Raw genomic sequence first — 23,757 nt, 5'->3', positions numbered from 1 at the left:
ATTAATTAGGTTGCCATAGTAAACCTCTTTTCAGTCCTGGAACGGCTGGATGCTGTGGAGCCTCGAATGGGACGGGGACGACCAACCATTCACATCCCGTTTGAGTCCATCGAAAACTATTTATTAAATGGTTTAAAAATAAAGGACATAGCGGAGCTGTTCGGCGTAGGCCACCAGACCATCCGTCGGAGGATGCAAAGCAACGGATTTATGGAGCTAGAAAGCTGACAAAAGTATCTGAATTTGAATATGAAAGATCTGAATTATTTGTATGCCGAATTCAATTAAACTGAATTGTTTTGATCCAAAAATACACATTTCAAAAATTCAGATTGCAGGAATTCAGATTCTTGATATTCAGATTGCAGGAATTCAGTTTCTTGAAATTGCTGAAATTCAGATTCAGATTGCGGAATTTCAGATTTTGTCTGAAATAGGCCAAAGGTGAAACAGCTTGCTTTCACAGGGAAAAGTAGACAATTTCAGAACGACCGAACTTTACCTCAGAACAAAAGCTCAGTTGCTCGTTGGAGGAACAGTATGGAGCAAGTGCTTATGAAACTTGTAAAAAAGGAGTCTTCTCCTTTGCCAAAATCGGCAGTTACTGTTACCAAGTGAGTCGAGACAGACTCGGAGGGCGGCGGAGACCGATGGAAGACATAGAATAACTGGCAAAGCTACTGCCTATATATTTATGTTTCGTTGTTTTCTTTTCTGTGTTGAAGTTCTTTTAAGAGCTTGATGCCATCAACATCCAGCCTGATATAAAATCATGAACTTCAATTGTGTCTCTTAATTATAATACCCACACAGAAAATCCAGGTTGAATCAAGTACTGTATTGCAAATAGCCAATTTTGGATGGTCAAGCATATTTTTCATTGTCTCCTTATTCCTATCAAAGTCAATGTTCAGCCTATAGGCTATGTTCATTTGCTAAGTGACATTTCATATCGGTTATGGTTAGTGAAATATTTGCTTTCTGAGAGATCGGACATAGCCTATTTAACAGCATATAAGGAGTTATCAAAATATATCTGTAGTGCGGGCGAATGTGATTTGATTCATCGTCCACACATCATCTGGAAGTCAGTTTCGATCAAATACCAACTATCTCCATACTACATCTTGCCGACGTATCTTATACACATCGGGCCGACGTCGGCAAGAAGTAGGCTATGTGTGCTATCCCAGATGATCTGGGTCTTTCTCAAGCAACTAGCAACTCAGTTTGTTCTACTCGGTCACGGGCATCAGACTCAGATATATTATTAGTTTCTACCAGCTCAGCTAATTCTATCAGTGTATGCACAATTTGAGGGAGCGCCATGATCTGTGATGCGTCCTCTAAAGACCCGGCAATTCAGTCAATTTCTAGGCAAATTTGGTCATGTAATGCAATGCAATGCATCGCCCGCTTGCACTCCATGCCAGGGAATAAGGAACGCAAAACAGCGTGACTTGCAGCTTTGAAACTAAAACACCCTCCAAAGAAAGTGTATGTTTGCTCTTTCCATTTCTTTAAAAAAAAGCCAACCGAACTGTATCCTGATCCGGAGCTTCATCTGGGCTACGCAATAATGCAATAATGGCATCACTATCAATATTGTAGGTGGATAAATAAATACAATAAGCATGAACATATTAAATTACAAGTGTAAAAGTACATTTTGTCAAGTGCTGTGCATATGTAGTATTATATTTTTACTTTCCACAGAATAGCTGCTGCATGGCTACATGACTTCCCTAACCCGGCTGCCGTCTCAATGTATTGTAGCTAATGTATTGTAACTTGCTTAACTACATGCTCTTATGGTTCTCCCTTAGGCACTTATTTTGGTTGTTCACAATATGTGCTTCATGTTTTGGCTACCCGCAATGTTGTTGGGGCTTGTTGTTATTATCAGTGACCAATGCACTTTGCAAAGCTCTCTCTTGGAAGTTGCTTTGGATGAAAGCGTCTGCTAAATTAGTAAATGTCATTGACTCCACTTTCCCTCAGCGTTACCCATGCTGTATGTTTAGCTTTATTGACACTGACTGGGCTCGACTGCTGCCTTCAAAAATATAAAGCTGCTGTCTTTCTTCAACAATACTGTAGGCTACCTATTTTGTTACTATGCAAGTATAGTACGTATATGCTACTGTGCTTGTGTAATTACGCAACTCTTCGCCATCAACACCTTCAGAAAATAAAAGGTAATTAACAACGTCGATGTAGGCTAGCTAACATTGGGTCATTGCTTCATGTCATCTAGCCGCTCCGTCAGACGGGATGGATGAGGGACTGTACGGTACTGTTGTCACGACTTGTTAAAACATCCATGGTGTGTATCCACCTCCGTTTTTTGTCCATTTGTGCTTCATCCATGGAGAAACACCGTCTTTTACAGCAAACAAGATAGCAATCTACGGTCTAACGAACGTACACAAGCTTCGAACCGGAAAACGAAAACCGGCTTCCGGTTGAAACCCGCTATGAATCATGGGTAAATTCGCTAACCAGGAAAAAGTTGGATATTGAATTATATTTTCAGAATTTGCCGCGGTATACCCCTGCAATAGGCGGTTAATGCTACCTCCCCTTTCTCTGCTTTGCCCGCTCAGAGAATTTGGCCCGCCCATAAGAAACTGAACTACGACCGTGGGAGTGCCATATCGATTTTTCCTCGAGAGACATCATGGCTTGCAAACAAACGAAGCATAACAGTTGCTCAGTGTTTGGATGAACAAATGAAACCAAATGTAATCTAAATGTAAAACAAAAGTATTTTTACAGTTCCTTCATCTGAGCCTCTGAACAACCAGTGTCATAATTTTATTTTCTCTGGAAATGCGCCGACACGACTTCCCAAACTTTTGTATGTTGCTTTACTGTATATGATTACCTAGCTGGCTACCCTTAGAATGTGGCTGTAACATTGGCTTTGCAGCTGACAGATCAGATACTGTCGCTAATGTAAGGGTAGATAGCATCAAGTATGTGTGTGAATACACAGGCTGTAACGTGTGTGTTGTACACTTCTTTGTTATTTGGTTAACCGTTCTGCTGTTGGTGTTATGGTGCGAGCGATATCCGCCTTTCCCCTCATTGAAATGTGGACCTCTGCAACCCAGGGTGAACAAATGAGAATGGGAAAATGAGATCTTACAGCAACGGGGCTACGAGCCATTGCGATACCTCCACTGTAAACATTAGCGCTCTCTCCTCCTCATTAGCATTTAAAGCAACAGACACAGAAACAGCACGTCCTGGGGAAAGCTCATTGTGGGACTGCTCGGAGTGGCTTTAATTCTGCACCAAGGCTGAATTTCGGGAAAGAGACTTAAAGTCCATATGGCAGGTTACCCACCACTGTTGATTAATGGGTACATAAAGCACTCAAGATATGTATATTATTCAAGAAAACTCAAAATGGTGTCTCAAAATGGTGTTTAAGACCAGATTTTGACGTTTTTTGTGTTAGCATTAGCATATTAGCGCAATTAGGCAATGACGTCACGTTGGGGAGTCGTGGAGGAGAGTAGCCTCAGTCTAGTACTAGAACTAAAGCGATCTACTGGGATGAAGAAGAGGTGGCAAGAACGACTAATGTATATGAGGGCCGGCAGCCGTATCATTTTGAACCAAGTCGACCCTATGGCCGTCAAAGCCAATTAAATGGATTGTTCGTCGTACCGAGGAGAATGAGTGGAGAGTTGATAAAGTGTCCTGGTGAGTTGCTATCATTTAGCAACGCAGCAACGACACCTGGAGCTCGTCTATGAACAGCAGTGCACATATACTATTTATTTTGACTGTCAGTGAATAGCACCGAGTGGAAGTCAACGTTTTCTTTATATCTAGTGATCATTCAGGGCCTGACATTAACTTTTTGAGGCACTACACTAAGTAGCCTACATAAGTTCCACTTTTTCATGCACAGGTCATGTCTGGGTAAAGATTGTGCCTTTGACCAACAAAGATGAGCTGTAATAGTATACAAATGATAACAATTGAGGTGTTATAAAAAATCGTATTTGTTACATTAAACATTTACACAATTTCTTCAGAATAAAACACTTTCTGTTATGTACTGTATTGCATTTTCGTCCCAATATCTCTAGCTACAGACCGTGCAGCTAATTTGATGCCTAACACTTGAACGGGGGCTTATTACTTGAAAGAGGAATTATTTACTGCATCTTCTCAGTTACATTATATGTGCTTTGAAATACTGTGACTTGCTAAAGTAGGCAAATGGCTAGAACATAACATTTTATAATAATTTCAGTCAATCAAACAGCTGCAAGACCCAGTGAAATTAGCATCAATGTCTATAGCATCGCTAAAGAGGAGAGAGGGTATAATTTCTGGGGAATTGTAGTGTGTGCTTGCTTGCGTCGGTTGCAAATGGGTCAGTTTATTATGAAACAAGCCGAACCCCCTTTGATACATACAAGCTATTCTAACAACGTTGTCACCGGCAGTATTTTTCGGATGGTGTCGCGATTCAAACAGTGTACCTGTTACCGGCTCCAGACCTAGGGGATATCTGGACCGGCAGCAAGTGACACACAGGCTGAACAGTACTGTGTATCTTGGATTAAACTGTGAAAACACGGAGACACACAAGAGTTATTGTCTTGCTCCGACCCACGCCAGTTTAATACTGCGTACATAATAATCTTGCAATGCAATATAGAACCAATATATCACATTATACATATTATCTTGAGAAAATGCAAACAATCAAATATACTTGAATATATAATAGCATAGTGTAGTACTGACACGTCACATATATGATACTTTGCATCTCTATATCTACATGTAGATACCTATACCCGCATATCATCCAAAAGTAAAACATATAAACATCCAAAAGAATTTAACATCAATGCATTTCCACAAATGAAACAAGGACTTAACAACCACTAGTGTCTGTTCACCCACACAACCTTTATGCGCTATACAGGCTCATTTCACATGCGTAGTCTCACGCATGCGCAAGTTAACTTGCAGCAGCAAAATACATAAATACGCAGAACATAACAGTGCAGAAAAGCATCTGCTAATTATAACTCAATACTGTTGATCCGTTAAACATATTTTCAATACAGCATGTTACCAACATTTCAGTACTGTACTTAAGGTTAAACGTAGTTTATCATCAGTATTGGAACGGGTTAGCTAGCATACTATTAGCCAGTCAATGGCGATCCTCAACAATGTTAGACAATCTATTACTTATATCTACACAACTCACAATGCTACCAACACACTATTGAAGATCACATTGATATCATATTCATATTTGAAAAGCCATAAACTAATTTCGAATATGGTTTATTATACCTGTGAAAACACGGAGACACACAAGAGTTATTGTCTTGCTCCGACCCACGCCAGTTTAATACTGCGTAGCAGGCTTGGAGGAAGCTATGGTCTCCCGTGATTCACCGGAGCGCTTCAGCGCCGTCTAACGGCCGGGCGTGTACAAACACGCTATAATAGAAAATTTGAATAGTTTTATGAATAAAAAAACAGGAGGGGGTGTCTGTTTAATGTAAACTAAATCTTAACCCGTTACATACCAACTACTAACTGAAAATATGGCCGCAAACACGTAAATAAGCTGGACATTTATTTAGTGGGAAATGGCAAATTCAAAAGAAGTTTGCTGGAAACGATCATTATCAGTAAATAAGCCAAAAGCGACCATTTCTGTCGTTCTCAGTCGAACAAGCTAGCCTAGCTGCTGTTGCTAGCCAAACTTTATTGAATGTGCTGGAAATGAAAACGTTTCTTTTGACAGAAAAGCCTGTGGCATTGAAGACAGTGACACACCACACTAGCTTGAGTTTAAATACATTATTTAATGTGACATTACTTACTGTACATGCAAGTCTTGAATTTCTTAAATGTATGATGCTGCCACTACAAGGCAAGATTTGATACTACCATTGTAGAACTACTTACTGTGCAACAGTCTATCCAGCCTATACATCCAAACAAGTCGTATCTACTGCGTCGTCTCAGTTACACTATCAGGGCTTGTAAACACTGTGACTTGCTAAACAAACAGCTGCAAGAACCAGTGAAATGTTATATACTGCCACTGCTAGCAAACTAACGTTAGCTAGCATCGCTAACGACATTGGCTAACTCAACTTCGGTAGGCTATCCTCAGTATTTGCAAGTTGGCCAGTGCAAGTAAAATAGCTTATTTTTAATTTTTTACTTGTCCTTATAACCACTTAGTTACCTCTAGTAGTACTAGTAGTACAGTAGAAGACATCATGCTAGCTATGGGCTAGCTATGGCTAACTTGCCAGTCCCACCTGTAAAATCCCCCCCAAGATCATCGCTAATTAAATATTTTCCCCAACGTTGTAAATACATTTCCGAGATGTCCCACGTTTTGATGGTACAAGCATAGCCCATATTAGACATTCTCTGGTACTAGCCTAGTAGTGTTTATTTCCAATGGATTTCAATGGTCTCAAAGCAGACTTTTGTCTGTCTTGCATTGTCGGGGAAAGAAGAATCATTGCAAAAAGTTGCTACTTTTTTGTATTATATTACGTTTTGTGACATCCTTCAACATGAAATACAATGGATAACAGTTTAATTGTTTATTACCAACAACCAAATAGCGCAAATTCGTTGGAAAAATCAACATGCCATATGGCCTTTAAGATACAGTATTAGGGGACCACTAAGGCCTGTGTAAAAGCATCCAAAAACAGCATGTCATGGGACCTTTAACATTTCAATGTCACATTATAGTCATTATGTCCTTTAGGAAAATGTTTTTTGGGGAGGTGGGGTTGTGCTTTATAGGCCCCTGTGGCGCAGCCTAAGCATTTGTCCTTAATGTAATTTTTTACTTAACTTTTTCCCCTTACATTACTACTTTTACTTTTACACTATAAGTAGTTTTGAAACCAGTACTGTTATGCTTTTACTTAAGTAAAAAGCTTGAGTTGATACTTCAACTTCTACAGAAGTATTTTTAAACCCTAGTATCTATATTTCTACTTGTGAATGGGAATTGTTTTGACACTCTGTTAAGGTGGGGAAGAGAGGGTTGGGGCGGGTTTTTTGTTTGTTTTGGCCTTGTTTGAACACACACTGGAGCCCCGTCTTGTAATGTTTCTATAAATATTAAAGAAACTTGGGTTCATCAAAGATCATTGTTTATTAACTAAGTAGTAGCAAACTTGGTCAACATGTGCATCCAGCTTGATCTGTGTGTCTTCTACTAAAGAACCTGCTGCTATGTCGTCCAGATTGTAAAAAAGCTAGTCATGCTTCCCTCTGTTCGGAAGTAATAACACCCCCAATTGCTGCACATCTCTCCCCTGCTCTCAGTTTTTCACTAGTGCGGTGCCAAGTGCATAATACGGCTGATCAGTCAATGGCTCGTTATTATTTGTATTATATGATTATTTTCCAAAATAAAACAAAACAACGGAATCTAAACATTTCCCCAAAATCCGGTTCTGACATTGGAAATGGACAAAATGATCTTAGGAGCCTATTTTTTTTGCAGATACCAGCATAAAGGAAAATGGGTAATCAACAACGATTATTGGCTCGTTATCATATGTGTTAAATGGTTATTTAATTATTTTAAAAAACAAGCTGTAATAATTAAATGTGTTTGAGTTACTAAAATTACAAAACAATATTACGGCCCTACTGTATTTGCGTTTGTCAACACGGGATGCAAAATAGAAAAACTATGGCCACAAGCTACGGATCCACAAGGTTATAAACAGAATAATACGATACCTATCTAGTAAGTTAGGCCTATGCATAACACAGAAATTACACATAGGCCTAATGGTAGCCTATTAACCCATGATAATGTGCCTCAATGCATTCAGACTGCCAGAAATCAAAAGAAGAAAAAGAAGATGAATTAATGCTCTGGTACAGATGAGAATACACACGTGATGCAAAATACAATACTCTAATTTAGAGATTATATTAGGTCTACAGGCCTAGTCAATCTAATCAGGCATCTCAGCTCCAAAGATAGGAACCTTTGTATGAAATCGAAAGTAGAAGCACGAGCATATATGACAGAAAACCAACTAGCTAGGATGCTAGCCAGAATGAGCTATAGTCTTCCCGAAAACCTCACTAAAGAATATTATTGAAAAAGTATCTTCTACCACTGCTGTCGCCTGTTTGTTTGGGTTTTTGGAAACTGCAACTGATTCTTTCCATACTCGTTACCAGTACCGAACCAAGTTTATTGAACATTTAATTAATTTAGGCTAGTTAGCACTAACCAAGCGTTATATACTAGGTTAGGAAGGACGCTAGCTAGCTAGCTATACTAGTTTAGTTTGTTAAAAATCCAGCGTTGCTAACAAAGCTAGTGCTAGTCTTATTAACTAGCAATTATTTGGGAACGTCGTTAGCTACAGAAGTAACTAGCTAGCCACACTAGCAAGGAATGGATCATTTCCAGGGAAAGGTAAGTTAGCTACAAACATGTATTTGCAATATATTTAGTGCTAGGTATTTTATCATGAAAAGCATTTTGATTAGAAAATGTTAAGGAGCTGGTTAGCTAGCTAGGTAAGTTACCCAAACGTTACATGATTAGGTCTTCTCATACTAGGTTAACACACCACACTATGTATAAGTGAGTTCGGAATCTCTTCGTTTTAAGGAATGCCAAGATTCTCCCTTAGCTGTCTTTAAATACTATGCATGTGATCATGGAAAGATATCTACCAAAAGGGAAATAATTGGCAGTAGTGCCAATTATTATATAACAATATTACATTAAACACCCCTCTTGTCAATTTACTCAAGGTTAGTTAGCTACGTGTCAGCTAAATAGCATAAAATTAGTGTTTGATTCACTTCAACTTAACACTGGCTGACCACTTTCAAATTTAGTCTCTACATGCTCACCCCAACAGATTTTGTACATGGCTGAACCGAAGATGATGTTCTCGGTCTCGCACAAAACTGCATTTGTGGTTGACCACTGCCCCTACATGGCTGAATCCAGCCGTCAACAGGTAGAGTGTGATGTGCTTACCAAGAATCGTGCACAAGGGGTTATACCACTGGCTCCTGTATCCAAGTCCCTGTGGACCTGTGCCGTAGAGTGCTCCATGGAGTACTGCCGCATCCTTTATGATGTATACCCCACAAACAAACTGGTGAGCTTTAGCTTTTGCCTCTTACGCATCACATCGTCCTCAAAGTCTAATTAAATTAATATGGTTGTATGTAGGAATAAGATGTTTGTTTTCATAATTGTTATTAAAAAGTTTAATATCCAAACTACACAACTGCTGAAATATGTATTTCTCTTCATGTAATGTTCTATTCATGTAATGTTGTGACAATGGGTATCTTTCAGGTCAATTACATTGTCAGTGATTCAGAGTTTCATGTCCTGAACAGTTGGAGGCAAGGAGACCAGAGCACTCAAGAGGTAAAATATTTTCACGTTGCGTTATTTTCACCATTACACTATCAAGCAGTCCAAATCCAAGGACATCACATTTAACAATAATAAGGACATTGTTGATTTGCCATGCAAGGTGGGAGATGGCTTCATTTGTACTACAGCATTTTATTTGAATACTCTGTAACCATGCGAAACATTTTAATATAGCACTGGGCCGATCAGAGAGTGCATGAATATAAACACCACATTCCATATTGGGTCCATCGATCTGTTAAAGCGCCCCAAGTCACCAAAAAGTTGAATATTTCTTACCTTTCACAATACTCAAATTGCTTGCTCCATACTGCTCCTAGATGCTCCTCCCCCAACTCCCGGTATAATTCACAATGCATTGAAAGTCGATGCCTTTAAATGCTGCTGCCTGTATGAATAAGTGCGTTCGACATGGACTGCGGCTGCATGAAACGACCGTCGAGAGTAACTGCTTGCAGTTCGGGGAGGAGTTGAAAACGGCTCTGAAGTCGGACATTCCAGCTTCTTGTGGTTTGCTGCGTTGATGTCAGTCATGGCCAATCAAGCGCTGTTTGCTTACTTTACTTTATTTATAATTAAGCTTAGTCTTTCCGTTAGTGAAGAGGCTGACTAAAACCCTTTCTTCAACACAGTTTTAATTCGATTAAACTTTTTTGAGCGTTGGCGAAACTGAAGGTGTCTGAATATTACAAAACACGCGTCAAAGTTGTCGTGTGTGAGTCTGGCCAATCATGAAATAGCTGTGTCGTCACTTGAACCCGTGTAGTTGCTCTTGAGAAAATGCGCTCGGCTACACAGCCGGCAGTTCTCGTATCGATCCCACGGTACTTTGATGGCGACGTCACAGTGACGTATCCTCGGCGCCGTCTCAAGTGGGACAAAAAGTCTAACCAGAATTCACTGTTTCAAGTCAGCCGCCTGCAGCCGGCTGCAGCGCCACATGAAGTTGGGTTGTGTCAAACGCACCTAATGCCTCACAACTTATTCCTCAAATACAAAAAACAAACTTACTGTAAGTCGCTCTGGGTAAGAGCGTCTACTAAATGACTAAATAAGCCGGTCATAGAACGCCGGTGTATAGAACTACGGTCATTATCGGGAAAATAAGCCCCTTCAGAGCGAAACTACACCCCTCTGCTTCGCGTCGGGGTGCTGTTTGCCCTGTCGGGGCTTATTTTCCCGATAATGACCGGCATTCTACACATTATCCCTTACATAATTGGTGGCCACTTAAGTGTTTCTACCTTTTCTTATTAGGATTTCTCCGTAAGGCGGAAACCTATTGTTATTACTTTTATTTGTATTCTTGTGCAATGGGAGTCAATGGCAGCCCCTAGAACCATATGGTAACTTTTTGTGAAATTTGGCACACTCATAAAGGACAGTCCCTTCTACATTTACACCAAGTTTCATGTCTTCCATTAGACCACTCTAGCGCTACCAATGGGTTAAAGTTGAACTTGTGTTCTCGTCTCTCTCCTCACTCGTCATCTACCGCTTATCCGAGGGTTGGGTTGCGGGGGCAGCAACCTAAGCAGGGAGGCCCAGACTTCCCTCTCCCCGGCCACTTCCACCAGCTCTTCCTGGGGGACCCCGAGGCGTTCCCAGGCCAGCCGAGAGACTTAGTCCCTCCAGCGTGTCCAGGGTCTTCCCGGGGCCTCTTCCCAGTGGGACGTGCCCAGAACACCTCACCAGGGAGGCGTCCAGGAGGCATCCTGATCAGATACCCGAGCCACCTCAGCTGGCTCCTCTCGACGCGGAGGAGCAGCGGTTCTACTCTGAGCCCCTCCCGGATGACCGAGCTTCTCGCCCTATCTCTAAGGAAGAGCCCAGAAACCCTGTGGAGAAAGCTCATTTCGGCCGCTTGTATTCGCGATTCGTTCTTTCGGTCACTACCCATAGTTCGTGACCATAGGTGAGGGTAGGAACGTAGATCGACTGGTAAATAGAGAGCTTCGCCTTTCGACTCATCACCTTCTTCACCACGACGAACCGATGCAGAGCCCGCATTGCTGCAGACGCTGCACCGATCCGCCTGTCGATCTCATGCTCCATTCTTCCCTCACTCGTGAACAAGACCCCGAGATACTTGAACTCCTCGGCTGGGGTCCTCCCCGGCCCGGAGATGGCACTCCACCCTTTTTTGATCGATAACCATGGCCTCAGATTTGGAGGTGCTGATTTGCATCCCAGCCGCTTCACATTCGGTTGCGAACCGCTCCAGTGAGAGCTGAAGGTCGCGGCCCGATAAAGCCAACAGGACCACATCATCTGCAAAAAGCAGCGACCTGATCCTGAGGTCACCAAACCGGACCCCCTCAACGCCCTGGCTGCGCCTAGAAATTCTGTCCATACAAGTAATGAACAGAATCGATGACAAAGGGCAGCCCAGAGTCCAACTCTCACCGGGAACAAGTTCGACTTACTACCGGCAATGCAGAGCAAACTCTTGGCACCGGTTGTACAGGGACTGGACAGCCCCAATCAGGGATTCCAGTACCTTGTACTCTCGGAGCACCCCCCACACGAGCCCCCGAGGGACACGTCGAACGCCTTTTCCAAATCCACAAAACACATGTTTACACACGTAACTTTTGAACCGTATGAATGATTTTCAAAAATGAGCATCAGCAATATTAAAAGAATAAAAGGCTTGCAATATTTCAGTTGATTTGTAATGAATCCAGAATGCATGACATTTTTTTTTTTTTTATTGCATTACAGAAAATAAAGAACTTTATCACAATATTCTAATTTTCTGAGACAGTCCTGTATATGTGCCTAAAGCACACAGAACCCTGGGTCACTCCTCTCCGCTTCCAGTTTGCTTCGGCCAACAACTGGAATGAGCAGAAAAAAACACTTAAGATGAGTTTCATCTCCATCTATTGAGACATTTTGTTTAACTTCTACCTTATTTTGGTGACCTTCCCCATTCCTTTATCCTTGTGTTAGCTCATGTCAGCCCTGGCGGCTGTAGGGCCACCTAATCCCCGGGAAGACCCAGAGTGCTGCAGCGTCCTTCATGGGCTGGTGGCGGCAGTGGAGTCATTGTGCAAGATTACAGAGTTACAACACGAGACACGCACCACTCTTATGGACACTGCCGAGAGGGTTGCCAACAGAGGGCGCATTATCTGTCTCACCAATGCAAAGAGGTACGTGTGTGAGAAACCTTGCTCAACCAAAAACTCTATACTGCTGTTTTTATGCATCTGCAGGCCATGTTTTCGGATTGTCTATCCGTCCATCCCATTCTTGTAAGTGTAATTTTCAAGAATTCCTTGAGGGAATTGATTCAAATTTGGTACAAATGTGAACATTTGGCACACATTTGGATTTAACGATGGACTGTTTTGATTTTGGTGGTCTTAAGTTTAAATCATGTATTGGTCAAATGACAAAGTAAAAAATATCAAAACTAAAAATGTCACCCAGAAAAACATTATTGGTGTTAATGCTACACAAAACACCTATTGGAATAATGTTTTGAAAATACAGTAGTTTATCCAAAAATAAAAGGTCTTATAACTTGTTCTGTTTCATATTCATATGATCTATAAAAGGAGTTATTAGGCAGAATGCTGCATCAGTCAGGCAGTTACTTGTTAATACAGTTAATTAAACGGTGAATGACATGGGCGAATGTCTTGACAATTAGTCAATATAATCGTTCAAATAAGCGTTTGATTAGTCCATTATCAAAATAATCATTTGTTGCAGCCATAATGTTCAGGTACATGACTGTACAGTTTTCTATTTAATTAGCAGATAAAAAAAAATTACAACTGTTATGGCTGGCTAATTGGCGTTGCCAAACAAACCATATGGCTTTTGCACACCACTGTATACAGCACAATGTAGATAACTAACAGCAACAAACATGATACTTCTTAGTCTACATGTATTGACATACTATTTTATGCAAACATCCGACCATTGGATCCTTAATTAATACAAATAAAAATCAGGGGAAGGCACATGAACGCATTTCTTGGATGTCCCTAACCAAATAGCAGGGCTCCAGACTGCGTGAGTACTTTTTACAACTACTTGCACGTGTGTGACCTGCCAATTTGACTTGAGGAGGGCGAGTCTGCCAGATTTGGCCAATGTGTGTGAGGGTGGAGGGTTCGTGAGTGATTAGTCAACTGCGTGGGTAACGTCACCTACACTCGCTTTTGTGCCATCACACTTATTGTCCGTAAAAGTCAACCATGGCAATTAAAATGTGACTGAAGTTAGGGCTGGGTGACATGATGATGTATCTAAAATCTGCATTAAAGTTAAGAATGTAAAGATTAAGTTTAATTGGTTATCCAACGTTGGATAGAACGGTGGACCGGTCACTGTATCAAACACTTTTTTTGTAACAAAATAAAAACAGGTTGAACCACAATGATTATTTGGACTTGCTCAAATGCTCCCAAATATATTTTGAGGTCGCACAGATACAATTTTGGTTGCATATGCTCCCAAAATTGTTGCAATTTCAAGCCCTGCTTCATGTATTGTACAGGTCTGGACAGATGGGTGGAAACACTTGACTGGCAGAGGCATAAAACAGCAAGGCGGTTATTTCTAATTGAAGCCTGAAGTGTTAAGCTGTGTAATACTGATTTAATTAAGACTTCAATAACTTAAGCATATCATTCCTGCCAAACTTATATGTTCCCTTTTGTCCATTTTGCAGTGATACTCATGTACGGATGTTAGAGGATTACGTCCAGGAAACGATCCTAGAGCAAAACAAACTGGCAGCTGGCTCAGACAGGTGTGTTTGCATGTGTACTTGTCTACATTATTGTGCCAAGTGAGAATGGCCATTTATTAATTTTTGTTTTTACATACAATGATTTATTATTTGAGGGTCATTGCTACAAAATGTTTTTGACTGCATTTCAGACTAATGGCAATCCAACAGTGTGAGCTGGTTCTAGTACACATTTACCCCCAGGGAGAGGACACCTTGGTCTCTGATCGGACAAAAAAAGAGGTGGGTGACAATTAATGGACCTTAAGGTCTATTCTTTTGAATGTGTATGTACTTATTCATGAATCAGAACAAATGTTCACAGCTTTTTTAGTAGCATTTGATTCTGGCCAGTATGCTATTCCTTGATGGCCCCCACAACACCCACTTCATATGTTATTACAATGTTGTTAATATTACTTGATGGTAAAGGGAAGTCAATGTTCAAAATGAATGACAGCATTCCTCCCGTTCAATAGGTGTCCCATCTGCTGACTAGTGAGGTCCACAGTGTACGGGCAGGGAGGCATCTGGCCTCTAAACTGAACGTTCTGGTTCAACAACACTTTGACTTGGCATCTACAACCATCACAAACATACCCATGAAGGTAGTGTTGTGTATTTCTGCAGGTTGTACCTTACTAATTCACCTCAGTTACACCCACTTCCCTCAAAACCACTCCATTATAACGGGGTTAAACCAATTCACCTGGGTTAATCAGTTTGAAAATATAAGCTTGCTTTCAAACCGCAGTCATGTATATTATCGCTGCTCAGAATTATTTTATTCTTCCCACCTGTCCAGGGCTTGAAATTAACTTTTTTACTTGGTGGTACTGGCGCTCCCAACTTAAAAAATGTAGGAGCACTGGCAAAAATTTTGGAGCACACAACAAAATGTTTTATGTTGTTGATTAATTTTGTGGGCTAGTTAGTTCTGTGTCATGTGACAACAGAGTGCAGTGACTAATGGCTAATTTCAACAAATCTAAAATTTGCAATAAAGTTTAGAATGTAAAGAAGAAGTTTAATTAGGGCTCTTAAGTCTCAAGCATTTCAACCATTTCACACGCTCTCACGCAGAGAGTAAGGAATAACTTGTTCTGCTATATTAACGATTCAGCAAGTGTTTTGTAAATAAATTAAAACAGCAAATTAAAACGATTAATTGCACTTGCACAAATGCTCCCAAATATGGCTTTAAGGCTTTAAAAGCCTAAATGGTTTCTGGGTTGCTTATTACAGTCATTTATGTGTTAGGGTGCAATTACCGGTCATTTTCAGTAAAGACAGGTATATGTTTAAAATAGGCTGTAAAACGTTGTATTTCTCCAAATTGCCGCTTTTGCTGTCTCCGTGCTGCCCCAATCCAGTTTCATGCACATTCTTCTTTTAACCATACAAAGCATAGTAATTCTAGAAAACTGAATTAGCTGAGGTAAGCATTTAAAAGTTGCTATTGAAGGCATTGCAATGAGGTCCACTGTTTTCTCCTGTTTTTGTAGTTTATATGAATAATAGTGTTTTCTCAGACAACAAGCCCTTAACAAGCACTTAACTACCAAATCAAAGCCTTTCTGATGTGTTTCTTGTTTGCATTCAAGATACATTTTAGTTTAGATATTTGACTAATTATAGAGCATCTGACATGTGGATAATTCTCCAAACGTCTCCTCACAAATCACCTTCAGATATAATATATCAACCCCAAAAAACAGACCACTGCTCAGGGCTCGACATTAACTTTTTGAGGCACTTGTCCTTTGGACAAGCACATTGTACAAGTACAGTTGACGTTTCTAGCTAGCGTCGGCAGCTGTGAACCTAGCAAGCATTAGCAGCATTTGTATCAGTTAAATGTACGTAGTTATATATCAGGCAATATTCAACTATAAAGTAGGCTATACACCTTTTTAACAGGGCTGCCAACTCTCGCGCATTGGGCGTGAGACATTCGCATTTCAACCTGTTCACACGCTCTCACCCCAAACCTTGTACTTCTCATACTGAGAAGGCAATGCCAACCAAGTAGTCCTGTAAACAGTAATGGACGAGGCGCAGGCACACTACACGGAGTGAAGCAACATAGATGCAGGAACACCCGTGACAGCTCGTCTCGGGGCTATATCTTATTTTAGATACAGTTTAGCTATATATATATATATATATATATATGTATATTAGTGCTGTCAACAATATATTTTTTTTTATCGCATTAATGTCATAGTTAACTCTCGATTAATCGCAATTAATTGCAGATTTTTATTTATTCTAAATTTCCCTTGATTTCTTCTTGATCCATTCATTTTTCAAATTGTAATGCTCTTATCAACATAGAAAATTGGTTGGGATTGCTTTGTGCAAATGTTTTTTTTTAATTGAAAACATTTCAATCGCCTGGCTTTGACGAGGGGGCGGAGAATTTGCATCAGCTGTGTGCTAGGCCTTCAAAGTAGTATTTTAGACTGGACGACGTGCTGCGATGAGAGCTCAGTTCACAACGACAGAACACACTGATCACTGGTCTTGTCAATGAAACCATTTGGCAACGTTTTAAAAGTAAACTTTCCATTCAGAATCTAATTGGCATCCATTTCGGCGTCTCGCGCTCGCAATCCACTCAAAACGTTACGTTAGCCTACTACCAGAGAATGTCTGATAACGGGCTCTGCTATTACTCTTTAGCCGGCTCGCAAGCCTAAACAAGTGTGTGTGGCGTGCCTGTTGTTTTGTTTCCGGTATAGCTAGATCCGGTTAACATTAGTAGTTGTTGCAACAGCATGTGAAAAAAACTACTAAGTTTGCTAGGTTAAAAAGACCGTTAATCGCGTGATAAAAAAATTGACGCCGTTAATTTGGGTTTGCGTTAACGCCGTTAATAACGCATTTAACTGACAGCGCTAATATATATATCTATCAGCGGTGGGCCGTTATCGGCATTAACGTGAGACTCTTATCGGGCGATAAAAAAAAAAAATATTGCCGTTAATCTATTCTCAAAGTTGGGTTGGGAGCTTGCATCCTGATGCTGTTTCTCTCACCATATTAAATACCATTATATGTTAATCATACTGCACACATCTTAGCCCATTTCATCAGGCTTTAGGCCTAACTTTTTAACTTGCCTTTTTGTGTTTAATCCATCACATCACAATGTTGTTATTACTCTCTAGGAACAGCTGCTGTTTTCATTCTGTATTTTCTGTTTTGCTAGCCCACATTAAATGTTTGCGACCAGGTCAGTACTCTCACACACACCCAAGGGACCGCAGAATGCTCAATACTCTACTACTTTGATTGGCCCTGACTGTATATCCCAGAAAGGCCGAGGACAGGACAGGCAGCTCTGGTCCTGGATCTTCCCCAACCTTTAATGTAGGCTTTTGATTTCAGCCCAACTCCAACACACACACACCTAATTGATGACATTTAAAAACCAAATTGACCAATCAATATACATAATTTTGGTGCTGGGCGAGAACAAAAGTACACAACTAGGACTGGAGCTGCCCATCCCCGGTCTAAATCAACATAAAATGTTTTTGGGCAGGAATGAATGCATCCTGTAGTTGTCCAAACTTTTTCCTTCATATCCCAACCATATGCTGATTACGTTTTGACAATAAGATCTCCAGTGAGATACAATTGGTCGCTGCCCCATCCTTCTCCCCCATCCTTTTTAGTGTCTTGCTGTGGTCCTCTGTGCTGTGTTGAGTAGTAGATGTTGATTTTTAGAGCTACTGTAATTGTTAACCTGTCATCACTTACTACCTCATGCTCTCTATCATTTGAGTTGTGAAAATGTCCATGGCTGTGGCAGGCAGGTAGATGCCTTTTCCCCTTACTTGGTAACACATTTCTCTGCGTTCCACATGAACCTATGTTATGTATCTGTTGTAATGTTTTCTACTGTGTCACGTACACTTCTGGATGGAGAAGAGTGAGGTTGCATCTTGCTCTGTCTGTCACTTCGGACCCTTATGAACATGAAAGCAGATGTGTGTGTGCGCACGCACGCCAGAGATAGCACTTATGCCTGAAAATTATATCTTGCTGATCTTTTATTTCCTGTTGCACTATGGACACAAAGGAGGAGCAGCATGCCAACACATCAGCTAATTATGATGTGGAACTTCTCCATCACAAAGACGCCCACCTGGAGTTCTTCAAAAGTGGTATGTACTAGTTGGGGGGCCAAGTAACGAAGCTGAAAAGCCACCTATTTGGGTTCTAGCTTTTCTTATTGGGTGAATATAGGGGCAACCTAGATTTTCTCATATATATTTAGGATTCCTCCGTCAGGAGGAAGCCTATTGTGTTTGTTATTGGGGGCTGAGAAGCGAAGCTTAAGTGTTTCTACCTTGCCTTCGGCAAGGGCACAACCTTTGTTCTTTCTCATATATATATTTATTAGTGTGTTTGCTGGAAGCAAAAACACAATTGTTATTCCGCATACTTATTCTTTAAAATTTTCCTGACACGATTTTTTGCCCGCGTAATTGTTTCACACCGTTTAAACTAGAAACACTGTTCAAACTTAATTTGATAAAGTCTGAACTGCTCGAGTGTGCTGTTACTTTTCTCACTGATAACACTTAAAGTTTTTAAGATATTAAAGTTTAAAGTGAAAAAAAGGGTTTCAATGGTTCTGAATTTAAGTCAGATTCCGTTGTGACATCATACAGTACGTCACCGAGTCCATTTTCACACTGTTTAACACTTTCCTGCCTGAATATGCATACTTTTTCAATTAATATACCTGAACTAGTTGTACCATTTTGAAGAAAAGAAATTGAGCTTTCTAATTATGTAAATATTTATATGATTATGTAAGGCAAATCATCCTTTATCAAGATGATTTCACTGAGCCATTTTGACAAAAAATCTCTGTCTGCAATACTTTTTTAGAAAACCACATTTTTAACCACTTTCAATGCAAGATAAAGGACAAGTTAGAGTTTATGAAAAGTGCGTAATGTTGTGGTGAATTCAGAACAGCAGACAGATTTAAGATGGACTATTTTGTTTAAAAGTTATGACCACTGAAGTGATGAGTGGAAACACAATTCCTCTCATCAAGCTAGCGCGATGCCTCTCCATTACTAAAAACGGTTTGACTTTTTTCCACAATCGACCAAATTGGCCAAACAAGAAATGTACATTGATCTTAAAGTGTAAATAATCTAGCTACTAGATCATTTTTCTTTTAGAAAGTTTCACAGAAGTCTGCTAAAATCAAGGCTCAACACTGTCATAGCTGACCGTCACAAACAACCAAACCGGGGTCATGTAAGTGTTTGCTGCAGCTGGCATTAATCCTACAAACAAATTCTTCGTAACTGAAAAGTTTTTACTTTTAATTGACGATATTGAACAAAGATGTTAAGAAACTTGACTTTACTCTAAATATCTTCTCCGTTTTCAATTTGAAGCCGTAAATCTAACACAGTAGAAAATCTCCCACGACATCCACTGGCTCCGCTTTGACTAATAAATATGTTCTCTCAATCAACCATATTTCATTAGACAAGCTGATTTTCAAGCACTTTCTATACAAGATACAGGCCATGTTAGAGTTGATGAAATATACGTAATTATGTGGGCAATGTAGAACAGCAGGCAGATAAATATGATCTTTTGTTTTAAAATTATGGCCATTCTAGTGACGAGTGTTTACAACGCTATGACTTTTATCAAAGCTGCCATAGAACAGCGAAACCAGGTCACAAAGCTAGCTACGTTCTTCCTGCAATAAGTATCGTTCGTTACCTACAAACAAATGCTTTGTAACTGAAGAGTATTTACTTTTTATTGACGACATCAACAACAAAGGTTAACTGAAACTGAAAATCAAACTGACGATCAACAGATCGTCTCCGTTTTCAATTTAAAGCAGTATATAGCTTACTGTAGGAAATCTCCCATTGCATCCTCTCTCTAGTTTTGCTTCGGCTAAAGATGGACATGCATGTATTATTCACGCCTACCGTATTAATACAGTCTGTAAAAATACCACTTTGACACACTTGCAAGAAATAATCCGCTGGTTAGATGTAGCATGACCTTATTTTCTACCCACAATAGTTCAGCTATTTTTTAATCTGAACTATTTAATTTTTTAAATAGTTCAGCAGCATTTTAATCAGAGTTAAAGTAGCTTTTGCAGTTGCACAACAAAGTCAAGTAATGTGACAAAATAGAATTTAAAAGCATAAAACACTCACCAGGGACAACAACAACATCCGCAACCCTGCACTATGGATTATTATTTTGATGTCAACTTCAAATTAAGTGTCTGAACATGACTGGATGTGCAGGCACACATGATTAGTTTCTCCTCCATCTTGAACCTAAAACCTAGATTCTAGGTTAGATATGTTGACAATGACCAACGGTTGCTACGTTACAAGAAACAAGGAACCAATCCGATTGGCCAACGCTCTTCACTGTTCAAACTTTTTTCTATTCCTACATCTTTCAATCATGAATACTTTTCAGAATGAGTTTTATTCGCCAAGAAACATCACACAGACAAGGAATTTACTGTGGCAGAAGGGGCCACACATTAAACATATTAGAATCTTAAATAAGAAGTGTACAAGTCCAACTAATATTAAGGGGCTGAAATGTAAAAGGGTTAGAATAAAATAAAATATAAGATGGCTATAGTACAAATAGGACAACAGTGCAATATCTCAAGGTGTCTTGTGCAGAAAGTGATAAGTGGTCAAGTCAGTTTGAGTCCTTGGCCTTGTTGAAGAGGCCAGCAGCGGATGGAAAGAAACTGTTTGTGTGGCATGAGGTTTTGGTCCTGATGGACCGCAGCCTTCTGCCGGAGGGGAGTGGCTGAAACAGAGTGTGTCCAGGGTGGGAGGAGTCGGCCACAATCTTCCTTGCTCGCATCAGGGTCCTCGAGGGTAGGCAGATCACCTTCTCAGCAGTGCAGATGATACGGTGCAGTCTGCTCTTGTCCTTGGCAGTGGCAAAAGTGTACCAGATGGCGATGGAGGAGGTGAGCATGGACGCAATAATGGCTGTGTAGAAGTGCACCATCATTGTCTTTGGCAGGTTTAATTTCTTTAGCTGCTATAGGGAGGACGTCCTCTGTTGTGCTTTCTTGGTGAGGGAGCTGATGTTAAGTTCCCACTTCAGGTGCTGGGAGAGGATAGTGCCCAGGAAGTGGAAGGACTCCAAAGTGTTGACTAGGGAGTCGCACATGGTGATGGGGGTGACTGTCTTAAGAGCTTTGAGCTCTAACATAATGTTATAACAATTATGAAATTAAATAAGATACCCTTTTCATCACACATTTTTCTCCTTTTTCAACTGCAAGAAAATATTGCAATGCATTACAATGACAGATAAACCTTTAACACTGTCTCACCATTTTGCTTTCAAAGCAACACTTTATCACCTTCATACTGCTGACATACTTTTGTCTGCTATGATATTGATAACTGGTATGGAATATACTCTTTCATTCTTTAATACTTTTAACGCTTAAAAATGTATGAAAGTAAATAAGATGGCCTACTCTTCGTCACTCTTTTTTTCACCTTTTTTAACAGTAAGAAAATATCACGATGCAAAACAATGACAGATATACTTTCTCACCATTTAGTTTTTAAAGGACATACTTCTTTTAAAATCTTTGTCAAACCTTCTTCAATTATTCATTTATTATTATCAAAACAAAATCGTTTCAATTGCATTCAGCAAACGCACACATTTTCTTCAGGAAATGTACCTTTCTAGATATTTATTATTTTCCCACCCCTAAAAAAACTTGAATAGTTGCACTACATAGACAATGTCGGTGTCAACATGTTTGCCTTGGTCCCGATTGAGTTGCTTGTATTCGCAAAAATGTTCCGTTTCACGGTTTAGGCTTGAATTCTGTTTTTGTGGCGAAAAGTGAAGCTAACGGTGGCTAACTTGCTAGCCACAGTCACTTCCGTCACAAACACGCGTGACTACCTGTATTAGAACATTAGTTTAGCAGCTCGTTAACTTCTGGGAGATAGCTAGGTCACTAGTGTTGTGGACTCAAATTTGCTCTTTCCTATGGTCCAAGGCGAGATGATGTGGAAAAGAAGTATTTCTTTAAGTCGTAGTCGATTATAACAAAGGCTTACTTTATTGTGTCAGGACTTTGGAATATACATTCACTAGGCCGTCTCAGCTACAGAGACAACTACATGGTACAGAGGGATATTTATACAAGATATGCATGTCATACAAATATTTCATTGGCAATTGGCCTAGAACCCTGATACACAGATAGGGCCTATTCCACAATACATGTTGATTCGTTTCTTAAAGGGCAACCTCCCCCCTTTTCCCTCCCACAGCTGCTGTTCCATGTCACCCTGACCTGTGAAGGTATCAGTAGGGAACAGAGCATTCTCCTGCTCTCAATCGGACCCCAGGGCAGGCACATATAAGCCAGGTTGATAACTATTTACTCATTTAACATTGTTATAAAACACAATTATGAAATGTAATGTACTTAGAGAGGGTACAATTCCTGGGGAAATTGTAGGGTGTGCTTGCTTGCGTCGGTTGCAGATGGGTCCATTTACTATGAAACAAGCCAAACCCTCTTTGAAACAAGCAATTCTAACAACGTTGTCACCAGCAGTATTTTTCAGATGGAATCGCGATTCAAACAGTACCATCTGCTAACTTAAAATATGCCCCCAAACACGTAAATAAGCTTGATATTTATTTTTGGGGAAATGGCTAATTCAAAAAAAGTTTGCTGGAAGTGATCATTGTCAGTAACAAAGTCAAAAGCGACCATTTGGTCTCTGTCTAGAGCCCTGCGTGGAGAAGCTGAATTGTGCTACGAGCAAGCTAGCCTAGCTGCTGTTGATAGCCAAACTTCACTGAATGTGCTGGAAATTAAAAAAGTTTATTTTGACAAAGTTTAGGCTGTGGCATTAAAGACAGCGATGCACCACACAAGCTTGAGTTTAAATACATGATTTAATGTGACATTACTTACTGTACATGCAAGTCTTGAATTGCTGAAATGTATGATGCTGCTAGTACACCACGGCACAATACTATACTTGCTGTGCAACAGTCTTACTGGCACATCTATGCACGTTGTATCTATGCGTTGTTGCTAACGTGTGCTGACGTTGTGACGTAGGCTAGCACTGAGTTCCCTTTGTGCACATAAGGCACTTTTTTTACAAAAACGTTTTAACCTCCTAAACCGTGCAACGTAAATAAAAATACAAGCAATGCAATCGCTAACAAGACGAACCTTTTGACACTGACGTTGTCTATGTAGCCCAAATATAACATTTTATATTTAACATAGGAAGCCAACTGGCGACCAGTGTTGGGTAAGTTACTTCAAAAAAGTAATTAATTACTAATTGCAAATTACTTCATCAATATTGTATTTTAAATACTTTTGTAATTACTCTTTCTGAAAAGTAATTTAATTACTCGATAAGTAATGTAATTTATTACTTCTTACAATCCCTATAAACCTTGACCGGATAGACGACAGAAAGGAAATAATTAAATA

The 23,757-nt window shown here is 40.0% G+C and overlaps 1 protein-coding gene across 1 annotated transcript in view; it reads left to right on the top strand.

Moving 5' to 3' along the window:
* Nucleotides 1-8,075: 8,075 nt before the first annotated feature.
* The window catches only part of ints13 (integrator complex subunit 13), a 34,197-nt gene continuing 18,515 nt past the window's right edge, over nt 8,076-23,757 (top strand). The window contains exons 1-8 of the mRNA XM_084701339.1: nt 8,076-8,473; nt 8,928-9,173; nt 9,377-9,451; nt 12,416-12,618; nt 14,154-14,234; nt 14,366-14,456; nt 14,693-14,821; nt 18,304-18,388. Coding sequence (XP_084557465.1) covers nt 8,453-8,473; nt 8,928-9,173; nt 9,377-9,451; nt 12,416-12,618; nt 14,154-14,234; nt 14,366-14,456; nt 14,693-14,821; nt 18,304-18,388 — 931 coding nt within the window. The 5' untranslated portion in view covers nt 8,076-8,452. The remainder of the gene's footprint in view (nt 8,474-8,927; nt 9,174-9,376; nt 9,452-12,415; nt 12,619-14,153; nt 14,235-14,365; nt 14,457-14,692; nt 14,822-18,303; nt 18,389-23,757) is intronic.

Source organism: Hypomesus nipponensis, chromosome 7 (assembly GCF_054491055.1).
Source record: "Hypomesus nipponensis isolate SF chromosome 7, ASM5449105v1, whole genome shotgun sequence".
Lineage (NCBI taxonomy): Eukaryota > Metazoa > Chordata > Actinopteri > Osmeriformes > Osmeridae > Hypomesus > Hypomesus nipponensis.
Note: the sequence above shows the minus strand (reverse complement) of the source record. Positions and strands in the feature narration are given on the sequence as shown.